This window comes from Anomaloglossus baeobatrachus, chromosome 5 (assembly GCF_048569485.1).
Source record: "Anomaloglossus baeobatrachus isolate aAnoBae1 chromosome 5, aAnoBae1.hap1, whole genome shotgun sequence".
Lineage (NCBI taxonomy): Eukaryota > Metazoa > Chordata > Amphibia > Anura > Aromobatidae > Anomaloglossus > Anomaloglossus baeobatrachus.
The window spans coordinates 56,105,629-56,121,077 of record NC_134357.1 but is presented as its reverse complement, the minus strand read 5'-3'; the positions used below and the strand labels follow the sequence as shown (position 1 = coordinate 56,121,077).

At 42.2% G+C, this 15,449-nt stretch overlaps 1 protein-coding gene across 1 annotated transcript in view; it reads right to left on the bottom strand.

Annotated features, from left to right (window-relative positions):
* Nucleotides 1–15,449, bottom strand: part of LOC142312621 (alpha-2-macroglobulin-like protein 1) — a 177,227-nt gene that overhangs the window by 57,309 nt on the left and 104,469 nt on the right. Inside the window, exons 17-20 of the mRNA XM_075351616.1 lie at nucleotides 14,087–14,173; nucleotides 5,773–5,854; nucleotides 2,650–2,728; nucleotides 78–303 (exon numbers count right to left, since the gene is read on the bottom strand). Of these exons, the coding sequence (XP_075207731.1) occupies nucleotides 78–303; nucleotides 2,650–2,728; nucleotides 5,773–5,854; nucleotides 14,087–14,173 (474 nt within the window). The remainder of the gene's footprint in view (nucleotides 1–77; nucleotides 304–2,649; nucleotides 2,729–5,772; nucleotides 5,855–14,086; nucleotides 14,174–15,449) is intronic.

The window sequence follows — 15,449 nt, the reverse complement described above, 5'->3', positions numbered from 1 at the left end:
CACTTGTCAATTTGAGGGTTCAGGTACAAAGTTCTCCCTTGGGACACATTTTAAAAAATGTTCAGAATGTTTCTTACCAGCATGCATTTCTTCTCATAATTGAAGATCAAGGCTTGTATTGTAAATTTCTCTCCTTGTACCACAGAGGAGGGGAGGATCAGGTCAATGAAGTAAGATTGGAACGTGGTGAACTCAACATCGGTGACACTGTCTAAACCATTCTTGCCCAAGCAAAAGGCATCGGTGACCCATTTTGTGATGGTGTGTGGAGTTGTTCGGTTCAGTTCAACATGTCCATCAGAGCTGTAAGACAAGATGAATACTGTGATAAGTAAAGTAATATTAGTTACCATATATAATGCCAACAAGGTAGTGGTTGAGGAACAAATCTCTATAATTCATTTACGCAGGATGAAGAATATTGATTCTGGTCTAAAATACAGCTATCATGTAGCCACAGCGTCTTAATAAAGGGCAGTAAAGAAGCCATATTCCTGAAAGACGCTACTTATGAACCAGCAATGTTCTCATGCTGACTGGAAGTTAGTATGATATGGTCCACTGAACTGGTAAGCTGATATACGGATATGTCTGCCCCTTTACTTTCTTTGAATTTAGTCAAAATGGTTGTTCACTACTTAGATATTGCTGATCCATTCTTAGTATAGGTCATCAATATCAAGTTGACACCTGACATACTCATTGTTGATGATGACACGATGATTAGTGTCTCATCATGAGATAATTAAAAATACTAGATATGACAACTTCATATTATCCAAAAATTCCTTTAAAAATATATATAGCGCTTCATTAGAAAACATGGCTCCCAGAGCAAGGTATTTACACAAGCAGCAAATGCGGTGATCCGGCCACAGCACATATCCATCACTGTGGAGGGGACACTACCTGGTTGAGTAAATCAAGGCCTAATGAAGTAATATGGGTTATATGGACCTAAGCTTCAGTAGCAGGAAAAAACACTATACTGTGCACAAAGCTGTGCTACTCTGGCCCTATACACTGGTCTATATTAGACCCTAGAGCTAGAGCTGATAAAAGTTAGTAGGTCTGAGTGGCGGGTCTATTGGTACCCCATGATCTAATATTGATCACCTATCCTAAGAACAGGGAATCCATATATAAGTAGTAGACTACTATGTTATGGATAGCAAGTTCTCACAATATGTTCAATGCAATATCCTGATTATAATCAGCATTAAAGATGAAAGGGGACCACATTACTAATGTGATCCCCTTTCTTTTATCCTAACTCTTCCTAACTAGTAACTTACACCCTCCTAATATACTTGTGATCTCTACTCTGCTCCTGTAAGCTGATCTTTAACAGGCTCATAAATACCTTTATTGTTGTTGTAGGTCTGATCCTTCCAGCTGCAGACCGAAATCGGACCAACTGAGCAGGGCATGTGACTGGTGGGCGTGGGGCGGCTTCTCTGTGAGTGACAGCAGTCTGTGCACACATGCCCAGATCACACTTCACTCTTCTCTCAGCCCCCACAAGTGAGGTGGCCTGCTCAGTTGGTTCAATTCCGGTCTGCAGCTGGAAGAATCAAAGCTACAACAACAATGAAGGTATTTGCGAGCCTGTTTAAGAGCAGTTTAAAGGAGCAAAATAGATAGCAGAAGTATATTAGGAAAGTGTTAAGCCTGCTTTACACGGTACGACCGATTGTGCGATTTCACAATCGATCGTACCCGCCCCCGTCCTTTTTGCGTCATGGGCAAATCGCTGCCCGTGTCGCACAAAGTTAGTAACCCCCGTCACACATACTTACCTCTCGTGCGACCTCGCTGTGGGCGGAGAACGTCCACTTCCTGGAGTGGGAGGGACGTTCGGCGTCACAGCGACATCACATGGCCGCCGGCCAATAGAAGCGGAGGGGCGGAGATGAGCGGGACGTAAACATCCCGCCCACCTCCTTCCTTCCACATAGAGCCGGCGGCGGCCGCGGGAGGCAGGTGAGCTGCTCATCGTTCCCGTGGTGTCACACGGAGCGGCGTGTGCTACCACGGAAACGATGGTCAACTAAATTAAACGATATTATGGAACCTAGCGAGCAGTACCCAACTCACGATTTGTGAGCGATACTGCGTCGCTAGGAGGTGTCACACAGGCCGGCATCGCCAGCGATGCCGGATGTGCGTCACAAAATCCGTGACCCCGACGATCTATCGCACGATAGATTGTCTGGTGTAAAGCAGCCTTTAGTTAGCAAGAGTTAGGTTAAAAGAAAGGGGGGTGACATTAGTAGTGAACCTGTCCGTAGAGTCATGCTGCCCAAACAGAATGAAGAATGCATCAGAGCCTGGATGCACATGGGCATCATGAATCAGCTGACTACAGGAAGGTCGGATATAGACACATATAGCAAAAATGTCTCCGAGCAGAGGATCCAGATAGTTATTTTCAAATCTGCTGATCTCCCTCCACTCATCCAAGGACAAGTTAAGTCAAGAGAAAAGATAAGAAATGACTCATCTACAATTTAGCTACTAAATATCAAATGGCAAATAAATAGGTTAATAAATGTCATATAAGACTTGATAAGATTTTTAGCTTTCATATAATAATTTGCAAGTCTCATAACTATAGACATTAATGTAATAAAACAGTGGTATACTCACCCTACAGGGACTAACTCAAAGATAAAGGTGTCTGGAAAGAAACTTCTTTTTAAATGTTTTGGGATTTCTTTGACAGAATCTAAGAAAAGTAAGTGTTACATTAAAAATAATTAGTCATTTTCATCTTCCCTTTTTGCGCTTTTTGTTTTACTTCTCTTTTTCTTTTGAGAGCCATAACTTTTTTTATTTTTCGGTCCACATGCCCATATGTGGATATTTTTTTTTTACCTGATGAGTTGTAATTTAGAAAGACATAATTAAATTTTACTATACAAAATACTTAAAAAAGAAAGTAAAAATTCCAACCTTTCTGAAATGATAAAAAAAATATATTCTGTAATATTTTGTCCAGATGTGCAGTAAAAAAAAAAATGACCTGGAAACATGATTGTGGAGGACAGTTTAATTGCAGGGTAAGCCATAAAAATTTAAAAACTTTGTAAAAACTAAATTTGGCTTGTGTTGCCATTTTTTGCCACACAATATTTTTTTTCCCATTGATGGAGCTGTGTGAGGGCTTGTTTTTTGCGTGGTGAGCTGATGTGTTTCTTGGTATTTTGTTAGGGTACATAAGACATTTTGATTGCAGTTGATCACGTTTTTAGGAAGGTGTGGTGATTATAAAAACCCCACCATGTCTATTGTTTAATTATTTTTTTCTTTCTATGGTTTTTACCACATAGGTCTTTGCTAGATTGGATATTTTGAAGGATGTTTCAATTCCAAATAAACATTTTTGATTTATTTATTTATTTTATTTTTATTTATTTATGAGGAAATAGGGAGTAATTTCAATTCTTTTTTTTCAATTTTCTTTTTGAATATTTTACTTTATTTTTTTAGTTCTTGTTAAGAACGTCACACTGCTTAGGATGAAGGTGGCAGATATGGGGGCCTTCAGCAGGTCATGACAACTCATCCTCAAGACGTGCTGAGCAGATAGGAGTTGGTGTACATAGGAACTGGCAATCGCATAATTTAAATGCTACTTTCCATCATTGACAATGGCATTTAAATTGTTAAACATCAGCAAACGGAGCTAGAGCTGATCACTGCTGTTATTAGAGGCAGGTGCCAGCTGTATAGTATACCCAGAACCTGCCCTGCATGTGGTGGGGTTAGCTCCTGAGCTTGCTCCAAACATCTGTACCATTATTTACATATACACCAGCGGACATATAGGGGTTAACAAGCACTCATGATGGAATATCTGTTATAGTGCATTATTGGAGCATTTTCAGTTTCATTGTTATACTGTTTACTTTATAGTGTTAACTTTTTTATTTAGCCAGTAATATAAAAGTTAATTGTAAAAGAAACGCCTGCTTCCATGTTTGGCTCTGCACATTATTTATTTATAGAAGCATATGTTATGAATATTCCCTGATGTATAGCCATATAGTAACATGCAACATTTGTCATTGGCCACAATGTAAAAAAAAATACTGCATACTTTTTGAGGGATTGACCACTCTTTGGGAACGCAAACTCTATAGACAATAATAAATGCTAACCCACCCAACGGAGTTCAAAAGAACATTAGGTGAGTCAAGACTCATGAATGCATTTTGCATATGCACCGGTAGCTTTCTCCTGCAAATAATATCTGGTTAGTGACATAATTTCAATGAGGTACCACACATATGAAGCTGGGATATGGTTATGAGAAAGCACTGCCATACACTGCCATGCTTGGGTGCTCGGTACTCGTAATGGTCAGTCACTTGGATGGACGTGACTCAAGCACCTATGTATAAAGAAAGTCAATAGGGGATAATGGAAGATTTCCAAGAAAAATACTCGAGCCTCCTTGACTTCCATTATACTTGGGTACTTCAGTTGCACCCATCCAAGTATCCAACTGTTCATTACGAGTACCGAGCACCTGGGCATGGTAGTGCTCACTCATCACTAGTTATGAGCACGGAGCACCCGAGCATGTTAGTGCCCGCTCATCACTAGTTACGAGTGCTGAGGTCCCGAACATGGTAGTGCCCGCTTATCACTAGTTACGAGTACCGAGCACCTGGGCATGGTAGTGCTCACTCATCACTAGTTATGAGCACCCGAGCATGGGAGTGCTCACTCATCACTAGTTACAAGTACCGAGCACCTGAGCATGGTAGTGCTGGCTCATCACTAGTTACGCGTACCAAGCACCTGAGCATGGTAGTGCCCACTCATCACTAGTTACGAGTACCGAGCACCCGTGCATGGCAGTGCTCCTCACCACTAGTTATGATTATAGAGCACCCGAGCATGGTAGTGCTTGCTCATCACTAGTTACGATTATTGAGCACCTGAGCATGGTAGTGCTCGCTCATCACTGGTTATGAGTACCGAGCTCTGAAACATGGCCGTGCTCGCTCATAACTACTGGGGCATCTTTAAATGTTCTCTTCTCTGTTTAGTAATTTACTAAAGATGGTCTAATCTAAGTGTAAAGGAGTGAGAAAATGTCTAACATTCTGCAACTGGATCCAGTGGCAAAGTAATATGGCCGGAGCATTTCGGACCCTGTGTGGTTAAGTGGAAAAGTTACAGAAAGAGAGCTCAGGGTATGACCTGAGGCCAGAAATAGAGTTGTGGGTTGTGGACCGAATGCAACTAGTAGAGCAGTGGGCTAAAGAGGCAACTTGTTGACCTGACTTGGGAGTCATAGTGAATCAACAATGGTTTTGCCAGGTTGGGTCAAAGGTATCAAAGGATAGCTGTGGTCCGTGAGGGACAGATAAAAGGGATGGAGTATTTAAGTCAGGTAAGCCGTACTATTGAAATGTTGCTTATAAGTGAAGTGTCTCCCACGTGTTGCCAAAATGTCTATGCCTCTGTGTACTAAGCACTAAGTTTTGTGCCTGCTATCTCTTGTACATACCTTATACTGGTTTTCTAAGTAAAGACATTTATTTTTATAAAATGGACTGCCTTCTTGCTTGTGATCGTAATACACCAGAGGTTTCGGAGCCATCTGAAGGTATGTGGCCTGAATACAGAACATCTGAATGCACTGAATGCAACAATATCCTCATAATCAAAGGAACCCTTTTCACTGATGCCGGGGGCCTTAGTGCCACATCTTGACCCATTCAACCCTTGCATAAGGATTCTTATTAATAGAAGTACCTTTAGTTTTTTTCTTTGGTGGAGACATACGGGGAGCCAAATCTTTTGAACCAGTGTTGGTTAAAACGAGGAGCTGGTTTTCCTAAAAAAAGAAAAATATTGACTTGGTCACATTAACTTACTTTATATTTAGCCAATCATGAAGAGGTGCTTTTATTTTTTATTTGATGGAGAATCTTAATATACCGTTTGGACTGTACTGACTATAGATCACACACACTTTAGCCTTTCTATCCCACAATAAAGATGTCCATATATTGGTAAATCAGAAGCTAGAGCAGCAGACAATGTTTCATTAGAATTAGAGATGTTTGATTTTTTATTTTAAATTCGAATTTGCCGGGTTTTACAAATTGTTTACAAAAATTAAATTTGTAGATAATCGATTCAAGAATATCAATACTGCCAAGAATAATTGTTCGGATTAGATGTGTAGCAGTACGAGATCTGCTAGGATTGCATTAAACTCCTTTTGAGCAAACTCACACAAACTTATCATTAAAAATGCCTAAGTGACCTCAACACATATGGCTATGAGTAAATGGTTGGTAAGCGGTAGTAACACTTGCACAAACTATCTCTCTTAACAGTCCTTGTGATCAGACATACCATTCTGTAGTGGCCTATAAAATTTATGAGAACAACTGATATTTCCTGCATGGGGCCAACTCAGATTTCACCGGCCATGGAAGACATCCCTAGCAACTGCGCTTTACACTAAATCTGGTTGACCATGCATTTTATAAATGATGCATGCAGAGTCCTGGACTTGATGATGGTCATCCATACTTGCATCTATGACACTGTGTCTGTGTGTCCTATAAAGTTTGGGTGATATTTCTGTCGTTAACATAGTGTCTAGAATACGGGAAATAGAGAATGAAGGTTATATTCCTTCACCCTCTGTGTCCATGTGACTTAGTACCAACAAATGACATTGTTTATTGAAGAACCTATATTAGGTAATTGTGATGACCACTACATCATGAGAAATAGTAGCCATTACTAATATACTGTATTTTGTGGACTATAAAATGCACTTCTGTCCCCCCTCAAATTTGCAATGCAAGTGGGGGGTGCATCTTATAGTCTGGATGTTCCTGACTTGGCGGGGGGGCGGCAGTGGAGCGGGGTCACAGGAGGCAGAAGCAAGCTGCAGCAGCTGAAGCTAACATGTGTGCCCGCTGCTGAAGGAATTGAATATTCACTGCTCCTCACACCCATAATCCCGCCCACCTCTCTGCACTAAAGCTATCGCCGAGAGGTTGGTGGGATTATGGGCATGGGGAGCGGTAAATATTATTTTTTTTTAATAGTGAACATATGTGTTTACCCCAGCCACCGGCTTCCTGCAACAGCTGGGTGCTCATATGTCCACTATAAAAGGTTATGGTCCCTTTAGTGCCCCTATATCACACAAATCTTGGTGACCACTGTGACCTCGGATGTGCACAGTGATCTGGCTATGTGCCATTACTATGGCATCACTCTGCACACCCAAAGTCTGACTGGCCACTACTTGTCAGCTTACAACTTATTACTAGTATTGCCTCTTTTGACCATAACACATGGCACATGGGCTACATTTATATTTTGTATGGTATCCATATGTAATGTAATGTACTTAGCATTTATGCATCAACACACAATTGTGATTGCATTTTTGTATTTACCTTGTAATGTATTTATTTGACAATTGCACTTTACAATGTTGGGGATCCCATGTTTGTATATATACTGAATCACAATTGTACATATTCAGTACATATTGTATATGTACATATTTTTTAATTTGTTTATCTTCTTGGAATCAGTTCTATACATTTTTACATGTAATTCTTATTATCTATATTTAAGAACATTTTAAGTTTTACAAAGAGAGACATAATTTTCTTTGTCCTGACATAATTTTCTCTTTTGGTGTAATTGTTATAAAAGTGCAGTTTTAGTTTAAATAATTTATTCTCTGCCTAGAATTGCATATTACTGCATGAGGCACAGAAGGCTGACAAGACCTCAGATGTGACTATACAGGCTATCGCCTAATGCCTTGCTGCTGTCACATCACATGGTATAGTGCAGCCAATCAGGAGAGAAGAATATCATAGCCTGTATAAAAGCCTAAGAAGGGATTGCAGTAGACATTTTAGGGTGATTATAAGCTAAATAGAGGATGTCAGAGCTCAGCAATCGAGACAATCCCTACAGGATTGAACAAAAACTACAGTCAGTAATATGCAGAATAACTACAAGAAGATGAGACTAGTAGTCTGCGATCTAGAGTTGTAATCAATAGGGGGAGAGAAAGAGAGAGAGACATAGGGTGTGCGGCAGCAGCAGTGCCAGTGTAATTGAGAAATGCTTTCCCTGCCTTTATCTTTTATAGAATCCATTATACTCCCTTCTTATTGGCTGATCTAGACCATGTAATGTGATAGCTGTAAAGCAATAAGGGGAAACCCACTCTCCTTTGCCTGCTGTTATGTGAACCCGGTCTCTAGCGCTCATTATAGCAATGTGTAAAATGGTGGCAAGCATTACTTTTGGAAATTTGCATGAATTGAATTACAAATTGTTTGAGGTCATCAAAACTTGAGACTTTCATGAAATTTAGCATGCAGCTGATCAATTTGATATTCTGTAATATCTTTCTTTTAACAACAGATATTGAAATTTCGATTTTCCAAATGAAATACACTGACGAGCAAAAGGGTAACAATGTTATAAACTTTTAACTTTCAGGTTCGATATCTCTGATATCTCACCATTCACTACAGCGTCAAATGTGAGACTGCCTTCATTTTATAGACAGTCATCTTAGCTATCTCCCACATAAATTTGACTTGCAGCTGTTTAGCATATGATTAGTAATGCAGTTTCTTATCATGTCTCTGCATTGTTACCATTTTTCTCCTGATGGTGGAAAAATCTTTTTCTTCCTGCACCTTCTCCAATAGCTCAGTGTGTTATTGGGCTGATTCCTGACAAAAGGTCACTGGTTTCAATCTAGCAGCAGCCATGCAGAAGATTTCCCAAAAAAAGAGAAACAACCTCATCCAGCTCATCAATAGTGGTCCCTTGGCCAATAAAATTACCATACTGCATCATGTGAGTACCATGACAGTTGGAAGAATATGAAATGAAGTCCGTCCATCCATTTAAAAGCCAAGAAATGGACGTCCAGGCAAAATATCAGAGTTAACAAGTCGGCTCATCACAAAGTCTGTCAGTTCTGGCCCGACAAATACGGCAATGGAGGAGGTTCATAGGCTTCATAATAGTGAGATCACAGATTTCCATGCAGGCACCATGCAACGCACGCTACACAGGTCTGGACTGGTGGCCCGAAAACAGGTGAAGAAGCCTCGCGCTTTATATCATCATAAGAAGCGTCGGCTTAAGTTTGTAAAAAAGTACAAAAAGTGGACACTAGAAGATTAGAAATGATTTGGAGCGATCAGATGAAAGTCAATAGACTAGGCTCTGGTGGGTGCAAATAGGTCTGCAAGAAACAAGGAGCAAAGGCGATAATGTAGTACCCCAGAGGTGGGTACTATCAAAGTGATTTATAGTCAATAATAGTAGTTTACATGAGGTATGCGGCATACACTTTTACATCAAGAGTTGAACTCCCCACAGGCCTTGTTGCTGGGCAGAATAGCCTGGTGGGCGGAGTCTCAGTGCACATAACTGCAGTTACCTCAGGTTTTAGTCAGAGTATAGCTGGAGCTCAGCAAGTGCACACGTCAGAAACATGTAGGGGATATTTTACTCCCCGCTCCAGCGGGCTGTATGGGAACAGACTGCCCCAAAACTACCTCTTTAGGTAGATGGAACGCCCTGGTCTGCACAGCGCCCTATCCTACCCAAAACTCAAGCTGTGGATGAAGGAAGAGTATGGGCTTAGATCTGAGTCTCCCATAAAGAAAATGGGTACACAGGAGAGCCTACTATACATGAAGGTCAGAGGGAGCAGGAACTCGGGGGTCTGCTGGGGAACAACACCCTAGTGGGATAGAGGAAGCCACCTCTATTGTGTCAGCTTGGTCAACAAGATAGGCTCTGTTCACACTTGCAGTTATCATGTCTCATATGTGACTGTATCTTTATTTTTATTTTTTTTATATAGCGCTAATGTGACGCCCTGGACTAGCCAGGGGGTCACAGATAGGACCTTACACTACACCTGTCCCCCAAAAAGGTACCAACAGTCACCCAAAAACCCTGAGTCACCCCCATCTGTACCAGACGTCCACACCCGGGGGCGGAGTCAGGCAGTTGGCCACGCCCACCGAAGAGGATTGATGGTCAGGGGCGGGGAAAACCAGACAGTTAGAGTGAAAGTTAGGGAGAGGAAGGGAGAGGAGGTGAAAAAGGAGAGCTGAGAAGTAAAGTCTGTCAGGGCCTAGGTAGAAGCCTAGGGACCCTGTGGCCAGGAGACAGGCGGTGGTGGCCGTTTGCAGGAGACCGGGAGTACAACCGGCGGAACCATCAAGGCATCGGGTCCGGGTAGTGGCCCGCCAGTACCAAATCGGGGAGTCAAACTGAAACCGGAGCACCAGGAAGGGTACTCCCGTACAAGGCCCAGAAGCAACTGGACCAAGTCAAATTAACTGCTTGCGGTCTGGACTATAGGTCCATTCCCGCCTCAAGTCCCGAGAGAAGGCAACAGCCCACCAAGGGGGATAGGAAGCTACCGCCCAGGCACCAAGATCCCACGGGCCAGCACCTGTGGGCAAAAGGGCTCCTCCGGCATCTATAAGTCGGGGAGTGGACTACCGTTGTTCAGGCATAGTAGTCACACAGCTTACAGAGGTGCAGGAGAAAGACGGACATCATCAACCCGAGTAGGGGGAACAACGCAGCCGGCTGCAGGCACTGACCACCTTCCCGTTTTTGGTTTACCAGTGACTCCGGTGTGTTTGATCAGAGTGAGTACACCAGTGCCCTCCGGCACCGCACCGCACTACACCGCCCTGCCCTGCACCCCACCTGCATCATCACCCAGCGGGCCCCGGGACTCACATCCCCCTACCCACGGAGGGGTCAACACCTAGCTGCGCCATAACACCGTACCCGGGAGCCCCCACCATCACCAGCAGCGGTGGTGCCAATAATCACCACAACCTGTGGGTGGCGTCACGAACAATCTCTATCGCGACCCTGGCCGCGCATCCACCCGATCACCAAAAACCACTTCACAGAGCGACGTGGCCCCTGGTCTGGAGGTGCTCGAGCCACCGACCCAGCGAGCCCGGATCTGAGCGGCTCGGCAGCAGCAGCCAAGCCCCCAGGGTGGTACACTAACATATTCTTCAGAGCTTTACATACATCAGGAACACTGTTCTCATTGGGGCTCACAATCTAAATTCCCTATCTGTATGTTTTTGCAGTGTGGGAGGAAACCAGAGAACCCGGAGGAAACCCACGCAAACACGGGGAGAGCATACAAACTCCTTGCAGATGTTCTCCTTGGTCGGATTCGAACCCAGGACCCCAGCGCTGCAAGACTGCAGTGCTAACCACTGAGCCACCGTGCCGCCCAGTATCCTTGCATCCCTTTGCTATCTGTCTGTCTGTGAAGCTGTATCATCTGAGTATGTTATCACCTCCTTGAATGCTGAATAAGAAAAAAGTCCGTCTGTTTTCCTGTTGAACTCACCTCCTGACTCTCCTGTTTTTCCTGCAGTAATATCAAGTGGTACGCCATTGACCACCAAGCTGACAGGGAAAACAGTAACGCCAATGGAAACCCCCGCATGCTCACAGTCACAGTCATGTGTTTTTCATTGTCACCAGAGCGCCAGGACATGGGCACAGTCACCAACAGCTGTGCCACATGCTAAAGGCTCTGACCCATGCTCGGCGTCCTGGGTACATTGCGCTCCGTGTGTCACACTAACAGATTGAGAAATTGAAGGATATGTCTAGTTCAGTGGAAGAAACCTGCTCATATGGGGTTATTTCACAGCCAAAGGTGTTGGATATTTAAACGGGATCTATGATGTTTCCAATGCTGATCTATAAGTGAGGGTCCTGCAAGACGAGTTTCTTCGTACCCTTCGTACTTCTATACATACCCAAGTAAGTTGACCAATATTGGCTACACGTAGAAGAGACCTGGGATCAGATTTCAGTCTAAACATGCTTGAATCAGATGAAGAGCATGTCCAGAAGGATTCAGGCAGTGCTGAGAGCCAAAGGTGGATTTACAAAATACTAACAAAATAATTAAAAGTAAAATATAGATTTTTAAGAGCCCAACAGTAACAATGCAGTGACATGGTAAGAATCTGTATAACTAATCATATGCTAAATAGTTGCAAATCATTATTTATGAGATAGTTAAGATGATTGACTATAAAATGAAGGCAGTCTCATGCTCAAAGCTGGAGTGCAGTATTCCCTAACTTCAGTCTTCTAGAGCCATCAACAGGGCATGTTTTCAGGATTACCTTACGATGACACAGATAATGGGATCATCACCAATGCAGGTGAGTAAACTAACACTTGTGCAATGCTAAGGAAATCCTGACAACATCCACTGTTGGTGTCTCTTGAGGACTGGAATTAGGTGACACTGCTGCAGTGGATGGTGTGTTATAGAGCCTGAAATTCAAAACATTGTTACCCTTTTTCTCGTCCGTGTAGGTGTCAGCTAGTTGAGTCAAATAGAGTTAAGGTCCCGTTACACGTAGCGACGTTCCAGAGATCCCGACAACGATACGACCTGGTCAGGATCGCTGGTACGTCGCTACATGGTTGCTAGTGAGCTATCAAACAGGCAGATCTAAGTAACGACGCAGCAACGATACGGCGATCCTCGGCAGTCGTTGGGACCCTGTCACACAGCAGCTATTCTGACGGGCGTTGAAAAGACAAAGCAAAAACACAGGGATGCATGCTGCCCAGCGGGACACCAACGATCAAAAAATGAACCAGGACGTTCAGGTACGATCGGCGATATCGCAGCGGGGGCCGGTCACTGCTATGTGTCACACGTAGCGAGATCGCTAGCGAGGTCACTATTACGTCACGAAACCTGTGATGTTTCAGCAATCTCGTTAACGACATCACTATGGCTTAAGGGACAATGACAGAATTGTATATGATTAGTGAATTTAAGGAATAACCAGGTTCAAGTCCAGGAAATTATGCAAAATAGTTAAACGGAAAAAATCAAATAGTCCTCTAGTTAAATTCAGAAAGGCATCTCAGGGGTTAAATAATAGAGAATATAATGAATGGAGCCCAGTCCACAACACAAAGAGTCAATCCAATAATGCAATAACTGGCTATGAAGCGGTAGATTGTTGGCCTCCAAATCCGCCCTACCATAGGTCCCCTGACCAGTGGCAGCAATTTGCCAGGCAACAGTACTTTCTTGAACATGGGATACATCTTTATTATAAATTGTTGGCAACATCGTTCTGTGACACCAAGCAATGATGACAGCCCCCTCACATACAAAAAACTATTGGCGTAACCCACTCAACAAGTTTGACAGGGACACATCAGCTCGTTAAAACGTGACTGATTTGCTGCACTCAAAGTATCTCCAAGGCAGCTCACGTGAAGATGCAAAGTTTCAAAAAGTTGTTTAATTTTTGGCATTAATGACGCGAAAAAATAATTAATATGTCAAATCTATTTGATTTTTCCCATTTAAAATATATAACCTTAAAAAGTTAAAGGTTAAAGGGTTTGACCTCTTCCTCAGCGCTGACAAGGTCTCTTAACAATCTTGAAAATAAATCCTCCATATACCAACAAGTAGCATCTGGTGTAATCATCTGATGGGATGACCCCGCCTAGTAACCAATCAAACCTTGCATAAAATATCCAGACAATGATGATCAATCATAAAATAATCTCATTATGTGAATTTCTCAAGGAATATGGCAGAACTTGCATTATATTAAAAATTATCCTCACCACATGAAGCTTAACTTGGTAGTAAGAGGCGATAATGTCCGCCCATGAGACGCTGAGTCAGTGATTGCAGGGAGAACACACATGGACGTTTCGGGGGTTGTGCCACCTTCTACAAACATCCTCATGATGAAATTATTATGTAAGTTCTGCAAATGATAATTAATCGTTGTTGTCCGGATATTTCATGCGAGGGCCCCTCACCAGTTTTCTTGCTTCTATTTCTAGCTAAAGAACGGTGGAAGATCTTCGTGGGTTACTTTAGTCTTACATCAGACTGAGCCTATTTATATAATTAAGAAAGGACCTGATGATCCTTTTAACTCATAAAAAGAATACAAAAAAAGCAGTCTAGGTATAATACTCAGTAAATTTGCCTTACCCGGAATAACTGAACAATATCATATTCGTAATCGTCAGGCAGTCGTGGTCTCAATGGATGACTAGCAAAAGCATCCTTGAAATATTCCTGCAACCAAAGAAAACAAAGCTGAATTATGACACAGAAAGTCTTTTAAACTGTAATTTAACCTCTGTTAAAGTTTAGGCTAAAGTGATTACCTTTGTATATAATAAAACAGACCCACCTGGGTCATAGAGTTGTTTACTCTTTGATAGTATTGGTCCCCAAAATGCTTGTGATCTACAGTCATGGCCAAACGTTTTGAGACTGACACAAATTTTTAGTTTTCAGTGATTCAGCGTTTTTAGAAGTTTTAGTCAGATCTTTATACATTTGGTAAATACGTTAAGTTTATGTAAGATACAATTTATTAAGGCATACGTATGATATGTGTGTAGAAATTAGGATGTATGCCAGATCAGGGCCTCAATTTGCAGACACATTGTTTTTGGGGATGGTTGTCCCTCGTCAGTGCAAAGTATGAGATCTGATTTAGTTATATGAGAGCCTAACATGGGGTCTAAAAGGGAAAACTATTCTCCTTGCAGAGACTGACACACCATTCCAGCATGCCAGTGGTAAGGAGACTTTAAGCAGCAATGCTCCTCTGGGAAATATGCAAATTGTCTCTTCAGGGAGGAAAGAGAAAAACTCTAGTGCCACAATAGGTGGCATTTGGATTTGGGAGTGCACAATTAGCTGGGTTACTTTTGGTGGAGTGCCATTTTGGTTTTAAAAAGCCTTTGAGTTACCAGTATTGTGAAAAATCACTATAAATCTGTTAACAGATGACAGAACTGAGTTGAGATGTGTGGGGTTTTTTTGTGGATTGAGTTGAAATATTGGAAATAGTTTAGCTACATTTTTTGATCACATTTCTCCTGTGCTCCACACTGAGCACTAATATTGGGTTTCCATCTAAATCTCCCAATAATGTGATTCAGATAAAATCCCAGAATAATCCATTCACTATAATGAGGCAGCAGCTTTACTGGTGTCTGGCCTCTGTTCAGCGGTGTCCTTTTTAGAAGTACACAAAACTGTGGTCGACTATGTTTTTATGAACGCTTAAAAATATGGACATCTTTGGATCATAGGCCAGAGAGAGTCCACAGTGTCTCCATTTGCATCATTATAGGGAATCTTCTGTCAGGGGTTCTGTCTCAATCATATATATCAGAGATTTACACATAAATCCCGGTGTAAGTGCTCAGCATAGAGAGCAGCGTAATTGTAAGCCTTACTGCAATTTGGGAGGAAGAATGGACAAATCATCAGCAGGGTTTGTTTTTTAAATGTTATTTATTTTTTACACCGTTCACCATGCGGTATTCGTCTGGTC